This window comes from Diadema setosum, chromosome 11 (genome assembly GCF_964275005.1).
Source record: "Diadema setosum chromosome 11, eeDiaSeto1, whole genome shotgun sequence".
In the NCBI taxonomy this organism is placed as follows: Eukaryota; Metazoa; Echinodermata; class Echinoidea; order Diadematoida; family Diadematidae; genus Diadema; species Diadema setosum.
Genome location: NC_092695.1, coordinates 24,613,549 through 24,623,903, shown reverse-complemented (window position 1 = coordinate 24,623,903; position 10,355 = coordinate 24,613,549). Strand labels below are relative to the sequence as shown.

The 10,355-nt window shown below is 42.7% G+C and overlaps 1 protein-coding gene across 1 annotated transcript in view; it reads right to left on the bottom strand.

The window, feature by feature from the left end:
- Nucleotides 1–514: 514 nt before the first annotated feature.
- LOC140235192 (nuclear pore complex protein Nup98-Nup96-like) overlaps nucleotides 515–10,355 on the bottom strand; it is a 57,201-nt gene continuing 47,360 nt past the window's right edge. The window contains exons 23-29 of the mRNA XM_072315227.1: nucleotides 9,536–9,755; nucleotides 7,285–8,877; nucleotides 6,684–6,936; nucleotides 5,961–6,373; nucleotides 5,408–5,526; nucleotides 4,311–4,493; nucleotides 515–3,643 (exon numbers count right to left, since the gene is read on the bottom strand). Of these exons, the coding sequence (XP_072171328.1) occupies nucleotides 3,473–3,643; nucleotides 4,311–4,493; nucleotides 5,408–5,526; nucleotides 5,961–6,373; nucleotides 6,684–6,936; nucleotides 7,285–8,877; nucleotides 9,536–9,755 (2,952 nt within the window). The 3' untranslated portion in view covers nucleotides 515–3,472. The remainder of the gene's footprint in view (nucleotides 3,644–4,310; nucleotides 4,494–5,407; nucleotides 5,527–5,960; nucleotides 6,374–6,683; nucleotides 6,937–7,284; nucleotides 8,878–9,535; nucleotides 9,756–10,355) is intronic.

Sequence of the window (10,355 nt, the reverse complement as noted above, 5' to 3'; positions counted from 1 at the left end):
GTTCACATCAATACAGTGCACTCCCGTTATAACAAACACGGTTATAACAAAATAAAAAATCCTGGCTGCAACGTTCTCGGCTCTATGTTTTGTATTGTTTATTTGTTAGCTTATAATGAAATTTCGTTATAACGAAAGAAAACTGCCGGTCCCAACGACTTCGTTTTAACGGGAGTACACTGTAGTGTGATATTTGTCGCAACTACTGTGAGGAATGTTGTCAAGGCCACACAACTCTCCCATGGATGGTAAGTGTACAAAAATATGAGAACGATGTTTTTAAACATGATTTAGCAACTACTGTACACTCCCATTATTACACACAGTCATAATGAAATTTAGTAACAAGTCAATATTCTATGTTATCTTTATATGGCTTTTTGTTTGGATGTAATGAAATTTCAATATAACGAAAGGAAACTGGTCAAATCTTTACTAAACAGATTGAAAAAATAATAAATTGCTGGTAGATAGAAAAACAACATAAAATTCAAGAGAACTAGACCAATCATCATTTCATTACTAACAAAATTACATTTATTCATTTATTTAAAAAAATGGCGACACAAACTGAAATATGTTCAGCTGGTTTACAAACAACATACATTTCTTAGTTTGGGTTAAATGTTGTTGCAACAATCCTGCATCCATAACATTAACATATTACTTACTTTATCATACACCAACACTAGGCCACAGCCAGAAAAAATGGCTGTACATCATTGAAAGTCAAAATGTCTCTAAAGCATTACTCATATTTTTTTTTTCCTTCCACAAGTCATGATTGAACAAACATGAATATTACAATGACAGCTGTCTTACATGCCTTTGGTCTTAAAGTTTGCACATTACTATGTGCAGGCCAGAACACGAGGAACCCCTCTTTTTCGCACTGAGATCTTTGTGTTTTAAACAAAATTAAATTTTCTACAGAAATTACATACAGCACAACATGACCAATGTGATCTACAGTCAAAACTGGTTCTTTGAATCATTTGATTTTGCTTAGTCTTCACATCCAAACATTGTGAGAAACAGTGGAGAGTACATGTAGAATCTAATGTTTATTTCTACACCATTGCTTGCCAATAGAGAATTCCTTTACCAGGACTCTGCAATGTCTGGAAAAAAATAGAGAAGTGCTCTGATTAATTAAGGGAGTAAGGCTATTACTGCGACATAACACTAGAAGACAAGTGAATGTTGGATATTATTATGCGGACATACTGGGAAGAAGAATCGATGGACCCCACAAAACATTCAGTCGTCAGGACACGGTAGCTGTGGGAGATGTGAAGACATTGGACATTCTACGTACTGTTCATCATGATTAAATACCATCAGTATTAAGCACTTTCCGCAAAACCAGAAACATTCATGAACTGCCACAGACAAAACTCGAAATTCATGAAAGTTTGGGGTTTTACAGTAACTTTTAAAGGTAGGAACTTGACATTAAATAGTGATGCAAGCATTGAGAGTGATAAACCAGTTATATTAATATCAACATACATTCGGAATAATCAATGTCATCTTGGCATACATAATACAAAATCTGCTTGAACATAACATGCTACCAGTAATATCATTCGATAACACATATAAATATATTTATACAATCATGTGCCTAAATTGAACACCACCCTCCACAGGAAAAGTGATAACACAGTCACGTACGTGTAATGTACTTTGACCTTTTAGCGCTTATATCGATGTGTGAACTATTTTGCTGCTATGATGATGATACATTGTTTTTTTTTCTTCTTCCAATGATATTTTTCACATAACATAGCAACTCTGTATCAGGTAGACTTCCAGTTATACTGTACCAATGATGGATTGATGTAAGTTGTCATATAGACATTTGCTTACACATATCCAGTTATGTGTTATTTCATCGCATTTCTCTTGCTTACAACCTAAGACATTTTACAATATTAAGCTTTTCTGACAAATATATCAGCAAAGCAGCTGAAATTAGTCATTTTACAACATTTCTCAGTCAAGAGTCGCACACTGGAATGAAAACGAATTGTGACTTACATATATTTCACATAACAACAAACAACTTTCTGTCCCTCAATCACACATGGTTTTCCATCAGGACTCAAACCAAAATCTTAACGCTGATATTTTCCAACCCACAAATTTGAGTATTGTGCGTGTCATACATCTGTGGTGAAATACTCATACATACACAATATACACACATATATATACATGTACAAATCTAGTCGTACTGTACTACATGTAGAGCTCCATACCAACATTAATCACGATTCATTGGCAAACTACCAAGTACAAATACTTCCAACGTTGTATTTAACAGGACCTCACACTGCAAAAGCAGCTTTTACAGCCTGTTTGCACTTTTGTTTACATATGCCAGACTGGACTGAAAAATAAAACTCTCCCTGTGATACACATCAAACACAATGTGTGTAATCTTGCAGCTACACGAATACATATTGAAGTTTTACGTATGTGAAGCAATATACAACTGTTACCAGAATGTAGGATCTTTAACTTCTTTACGTTGCAGTAACATGTATCTACTTACAGACATTGCCTCCTTTTCTTTTTTGGCAAAATAATGCATGAAAATCAAGTTAAATGAAAACATTTTGAACAGCTTTCTTTCACAACATGGCCTGGGGATCATGTGAAATGCTTCCATGTGAGCTGTACTGCTATATCCTGAGCATATTCATTATCATTGCTGTTAACTATAAACAACAGGAATTTTGCTGAAACGATTAGTACTTTAAACAATTTACCTCCATATTTTTTATTTACACTGTAACACATATTCAGGCTGGTCTGTATCTCATACAATATAATCATCTAACAATATCTAAAGGGAAGAAATAAATTCTAATTGGCATTCCTGCAGCATGAAATAAAAAATAAAAAAAGAAAAGAAAAAACAAGTAGTGTGATGCAATTTTTTTAAAATCTTAATGCCTGATCTTCTTAAAATGAATGAGACCTGATTACCTCTGAACAGCAGATATGTCATCTTGAAAATTCACCCAAAGAAAAATTGTTTTATAACTGCATCATCTCCCTATTTGGCCAAGGGATTCATAAATTTGCCCTCTCAGAGCTTCCCCTTCCAGTGGCACAAAGCGAGAAACGACTGGTCTTCCAACGCGCTCTTCAGCCCCTTCTCAGCGGATAGGATGCTGGATCCAGGAATCCCCCTGCAGAACTCCTGGCACCCACCCAGGCTCCCACACGCTGACACAGCCCCTTGCTCCACAGCAGTTACTTTCACGTTCCTACATGTGACACACCCCCAATCTGTCCATGAGCCTATTATCCTGCTGCCAGAAGTATGTGTGCTCTGACCTTGCATTACATGTAGTGGGCTCCTGCCGGACTCTTGTCCCCGCTCCACCAGCAACGACAGACCATGCACTCCCTTCTCACTCCTTCCCCGCAGAGAGCGGGGGAATGAACAAGGTCCATATCAGGCCGTTAGCTCCTGCATGTAGCTCCTGGTGAGCTGCCGTAGCTCCTGCAGACTGTAGTCCTCTGGGAGAGGGAGCTTGGTGACGTGTGGAGCCAGGAGCCGAGACGGGATGAGGGGGTTGGATCCTGATGTTGGTGGCGATCCAGCAGCACTGGCCAGACTCTCTTGCTGCAGAGAAAAAGGACAGGCAAAACCAGAGAGAAAGAAAGAAGAAAAGAGCACAAATTAAAACACCAACCAAATCCAGTCAAAATGATACACAGGCATAGACATAGTAAAATATGGAGGTGAAAGCACAAACTTTGTTATTTCACACTTTAATCAACTACCTTGGCATCTTCTGCAATAGGCTGACTGACTCACCCATCTCTTTCTGTGCAGAATTTTTTTTTTTTTTCAAAATTTCAAGTTACTGGCATTTCTTTTCACTACTTCTGTGTGTTCGTGTTGGGAGTGGGCAGATGGGAGAGCTGTCTGATCTTTTTTCTCAGTAGACACTCATTAATAACATATTAAGCAAAATATGAACAGGATTATTGTACACACCGTATATTTACCAAGTCCAGTTTTTTTGTGAATCAGGACTTTCCACTGATTATGTGAGTGTTTAAATTCACGATCGTTGAATACAGTAATTAAAGGAGAAATGTATGCATGCATGTCACATTCATATCAGGATCAGAGTCGATAATTCTATGTGTTGTTAAATTCGCAAAAATAAAAATCCCATGAAATATATGGCATGTAAAGTATTCTTTTGATGCCAGTATGGAAGCTGAATATTAACAAGCCCTGTCATGCTACATGGACACAGTGCCCCAAGTCATTCCCTTACCTGAAGCGTGAGCACAGCCCTCATCATGTTGGCTGTCCGCTTGGCCATCTCTGACCGACACACCCGGTCCTTCACCGACTGGCAGTAGACCCCGCCCACCCTCAGGCAGAGGGATGCGATGTCCGGATGAAGCTTCTCGATCTCGAAGGTAGTGGGATCACGGCCACGCAGCTCCTCAAGACGCTGCAAGATTTTTTGAAGATGAGAATAACATGTGTAAGGACAGAGCAGGTGGGTCCAATTCTATTGCACAAAAGATCGCTTGGAAAACTTGTTTTTTATTGCAAGCTAAGCCACATGGGGCCTCTATTGACAGTTTGTGCTGTATGACTGTTACCAGTAGTAATTGAATTAAGAGGGTTTGTTTTTTGAACTGCTGTATTCTACATACCTTTGTTTTTTCAGGGTGTCATTTTTTCCCTATTATTTGTCAACTTTTGTCTTGTTTTTTATTGCAAGCTAAGCCACATGGGGCCTCTATTGACAGTTTGTGCTGTATGACTGTTACCAGTAGTAATTGAATTAAAAGGGTTTGTTTTTTGAACTGCTGTATTCTACATACCTTTGTTTTTTCAGGGTGTCATTTTTTCCCTATTATTTGTCAACTTTTGTCTGTCATCTTCATCATTAATCCTCTTCTGTTTTTCAATCATGCTGTATGAAAGGGACACTTGCAAAGTGGTGTTATTTTGTACACTACACGCAGTGCTGGTTAACAACTGTCTATTGAGCGACGACAAATATCTACTGAATGTACGCATTTCGATCTGCGCTTATCACTTCGACGTCTCCAGTTTCAAAGTGGATGCTTACAAGATGTCCACGCCATTAGGGACTTCTCAAGGCTTATAAGATGAAACTAACTTGCATGGTCTGTGTTCAGTTAATGGCCAAATCATGCACTGTGGGTGGTTCACAGGAGTTGCACACAATATGCTCAGCATAAGATTACTAGCGGGAATATTTCACCAGGAATATCATAACTTGTATAGCACTTTGGACATCTATGTGCTCTGATACAATCCAAGAAAACTGAAATTTGTTACTCATTGCTTTTTAAATTAGATGTACTGTAGGGAAACTGATATGAGGAATACCTTGTTGATGTTGATGAAGTCCAGGTACACTTGACCATTGGTTGACCAGTCCTGAATCACAGATGACCTCTCCACAAAGCTCAGTTCGTCTAAGACACCCTTGAGGAATCCATAGCTCTCTACATAGTGGAGGAAAAGCAAACAACAACAAAATCAGTAGGAAGCAACTATCAGCATGAATCTGACTTTAAACTTTCATTTACACAAGTGAGCCTTGATGGTATTGATACTTACAACCCAGTATGAGTATAATAAACTTTTTAGCATATTTCAAACATGGAATACCTTGCAATGTAGAAATTCCTCTCTATTGAAGAAGTGCAAAGATGAATTTGAAAAACAAACAAACACACAAATATTTTGAGAAGATATATGTATGTACAAAAATAATCTTGTTCCCAATTAAAACACATGTTTACTAAAATTGGTCAAGTCAAAAATGGAAAGGGAAACAATTAAATAATTGTGTGAAAGTTTCCACTTTGGCACTCCAGGCAATATTTGCAGTAGTAAGTTACTCCCATTCCAGTGCTGTCATTATCGCCATGCCTACCGTTGATGATGGCATCAGCTGCTATCTTCTTGATGAGTACTTGGTGGCAGTCGTTCCATCGCCCCGCCCTCAACAGGTGCCACGCCTCCTCGCGCTCCCTGCCCTCGTAGAGCGCCCTCAGTGCCTTCGCATCGTGGATCCACTCTTGGGGGACATGCAACCGCTCCACCAGGAAGTGCTCCCTCGTTGTCAGACGGTCACCCGACAGGTCGAGGGTCACGTGGCGAGACAGGAGGGAGCGGAGGAGGCCCTCGCGGGCCAGGTCGTTGGGGACGTGAAGCAGCACGAAGGCTGCCCAGTGCCAGAGGCCCAGGGATTCCAGCTGTGAGGCGAAGCTCGTGTGAAGGTGGGCCAGGCGGTGCGGGGAGAGGTGAGAGTATCCAAGGGCCTGGAGAATCTGCAGAACATGCCAGCTAAAAGAAACAAGAAAGAAATTATCATCTAATCATCCACATTCAAACTTCAAACTCTTACAGCAACTAAAACAAAACAAGAAATCTATATCCAAAGTTGATATTCCTACCTGAGTTGCAATATTAAAAGTGAACCCTGCCCAATGTTCACCTTGACTGTAAAATATAGAGTTGATTTAAACCACACAAGTTTTGGTACCATATCAAACATGCCAGAAGAAAGTAACAAAATTTTAAAGTTTCATTTGTTTCTACAAAACAAGTGTTTTTGGTTTGTGATTAATAAAAAATAATAGAAATTATCACTCACCTGAGCCGGTAATCCAAGTGATACGGGGAATGGGCCGTTGGAGCCAGGACGGTGCGCATGTGGTAGGTCCGGTCGCAGTAGAGCTTGAGGAGGTGGTAGCACATGTCCCAGACAGGGAAGCGGTCCCTGGGAGGGGCTTCCTCCCCCTCTTCCATAGCCTCCAGGGCACTCAGGTCCTCCTTGTAGAACCCTGGGTTGCTCTCCATGTAGGGTGGGCGTGGCGGTAGGCAGTAGTCTCCTAGGGCCGATTCACCTGCATTGCCAAAAATTGGGGGACCAAGGTAATAAGTTTGGTAGTGTTTCAATGTAATACACAAGAAATATGTATATATGTTTATATATCACATCATAATCGGAGAGGCAATAAACATCAAATTTAGACGATAACTTACATATTCCTTCTCAATTCCCATACACTCTCTGACACAAATTTTATGACGTGTTGTTCAGCTGTTTACGCTACAATGATGAGCTACGCCAGTTTTGCAGGATGGACAAACTTGCACCTTTACAGTGACAGCAATATTTAACCTTCCCGATGCACAACCCATTTCTTGCTTCCTGCCCCTTCTGAAGATATTATTTGCCTACTGTTTCTCACCTGTGAAACCCTCCTCGTAGGCATGTACAGCATCCATGATGGAGGCTACAGAAGAGTTGTGGTACCAGAGGTGAACAGCGAGGGCTCTCTTCCAGTCCAAGTCTTCACAGATATTGACCTCCCCCCTGGACGACTGCCAGACCAGCTGACCAGCCAAGAGTGAGTAGACTTTGAGGTACTCGTCCGCAACAAACTGATCGGCACGGAGCTGCTCCCAGTGGATCAGCTGGGTCGTCACTAGGTGGCGCACTTCATGGGTAGCCCCCGCCTGAGCCAGCAGGAATGCTAGCCTGTGGTCGCTAGCCTGCTGTGCCTGGACACAGGCCTCATTAATCTGCTGCCCAGTGAGGAGAGCAAAGATGGCCTCCACATGACCGAGGTGACGAAACTTAGAGTCCTGCACCTCACTGTTGATGTGTCGCCTGCACGCATCCGACAGCCAACGCGACAGCGCCTTCCTTCTTGCTTTGCGGTACGGATAGCCATTTGAGTCCAGCCTGGGTTTGCCCTCTTCCTCTGGAAGTTCCCCCCACAGGGCACCCATGAGAGACCAGACCAGTCGGGTGTGCTCCAAGAGTTCTAACTCGTCTCCCGAACCCTCCCGCTTGTCCTTCTGGGACACAGCGATGTACTGGTGCAAGGCATCGATGCCCGGTTGAGAAGCGAATGCAGGGCACGGCTGATCAACGGCACACATGCTGTGCTCCAGCTCCACTTCCAATGACCTCTCGTACATTTGTGTGGCTAGTCCAGGCTTTCTGATCATGGGAGCTATGTCCACTTTCTCCATTGTCACCTTGAAAGGGGAGCTCTCTGAAGCTGGCTTGATGACAGACTTGGATGTGAGGAGTGTAAACGGCATGGGCTCCTCTTTGACCTTTGGCCTGACACCCTCCACACCGACAGCCTTTCCTGAGTGGACCAGAGTCCAGTTTGGTCCCCAACCGACCCTGAACGATCGCCCCATCAAAAGCCCTAAATCTGCCACGCTGTCGTGGCGACTGTTCATGACTGACTGCTCAATGGGGATGAGACCCAGGTGGGGGCGAGATCCTACCACCTTGGGCATTTTTTCACGGGGGCTCATACTGCTGGGTATTATGGGCATCTGGTGGGGTATCGCCAGGAGTGACGACCTAGACGTACCAAGCTGACTCGCATCCCTCGCATCCAAGGACTCCCTCAAGAGACGCGGGAGGGGACTCCCGGGTCCCGCTCTGGCAGTCGGTGCGGACATCCCGGCCAGGTATTTGGCCGGGCTCCCCATGGTGGTGGCCTGCCACATCTCCTGCGCCGATCCCCTGTCCTTCAATGGCTCTCGAGTGGGTCTCAGAAGGGCACCCTCTCTGGCGTCAAATGCAGAAACCTTGGCGGCCGGCCCCGAGCGGGAGTGGGTCTCGTACTCCAGGGGCTCATCCTCCTCACCAAAGAAGGATGCCTTCATGACCTGCATCCGGTGGGAGCTGACCCCCAGGGCTGATGCCAGGCGGTGAGACACGTCGAGCGCCTTCTGACCTTCCATGTCTGCTTCTTCGTGGGGTCGCTGGTCACGGTCTGCACCATCATATGGCATGAAGGTGTCCAAGTCACCAGCTAGGGGCAAAATGGAACAAAGTGTATCTAGTTTTTGCTGATTAGGACATACACAGAGGAAAAGTTTGCAACATATTCATCTCACAGAGTAGAGCATTATCTATATATGACAATCTTTATAGCACAATTATTTCAATCATCTTCTCCACACCATTAACTAATGTGTGGCATGAAAAACAAGTATGAAGTGAATAAGCACATATAGTCTACTTCCTCTAAAGTAAGACAAAAAATGCTAAGAGAAAATTGTATTTCATCAGATTTTTAACCACTACACTCCTTGTGAATGAAAGAAATAGAAGAAGCTAGTGTATTAGATCACACATAAAACAGATTGCCTTTAAGCCATCTTCTTAGAAATAGTAGGCACTCTATGTGAGTTGGGAAAGGTAACGAGCAGGATATGAGATGAATTTATGCACTGCTGCAAGTTCAAAAGGTGATGATGCAGCATTTTCCTCCTACAGTGAATACTATTCACAGATGTAAGGTTAAGAAAGGCTAAGATACAAATGATAATAAAGCCAGGACACAAGATAAGACACTCCACCCATTGAGGATGAGTCCCGAGCATACTTGGGCAGGTGTCTATGGGAAATGCTTGTTGTAGGAAAATCAGTCCATCCTCAATGGGTTAAAAAATGAGAAATTGACTCACCATCCCCACCCATGAAGTGATCCTGAATCATCTGACTGGCAAGTCCCCTCATTCTTGGAGCATTACAGTTACTGATAGCGTCCATGTCCAAATCAGGCTCCTCCCTCATAGGCTCTTCACTGGGGGGCTGGGCGCTTCCATTCTCCTGTAGGGGTGCCTTGGATTTCTGCTTCTCCTCTGGCACTTTGGGTGGAACTTTGACTTGATCCTTTGCTGGCAGCTGTCGACATGAGGAAACGTGACAAATGAGTGGTGAGTGCAGTTTCCAGGTTGACTGGAAAAGATGAATCTGTGATTCCTAGGGGACTGCACTCATGCAGCATTTGGCTAAGTTCAAGCTCTCAATTCATTTAACTATCACTCTTTGGGAATATACACATTCGGCTACATATGCATATTATTTTAATGGATGAATAGATGTATATTTTTTAGGGGGTGGGGAGGGGCGTAACAGATAAAGTAGAAACATTACTGCATGCCTTTTAAATCTTTGGCTACTTTTCTCTCCTTTTCTCTGCCTGTGTCTCTCTAGCTCTCTGTATCAATCTATCCCTTATCTCTTCCCCCATCTCTCTCCCCCTCTCTGTCAATATATTTTTTTTATTCTATCCCTCTATCTCTCATCTCTCTATTCCTCTATCGATCTATCTATTTATCCGCTGTCTCTTCCTCTTCATCTCCATCTCTGTCACATATTCATAATTCTATCAATATATCTATCTCTCTCTTTAGCTATCTATCCATCCATCAGCTTTCTCTTCCCTTTCATCTTCTTCTCTGTCCATATATTCATAATTCTATCCCTCAATCTCTTCGCTCT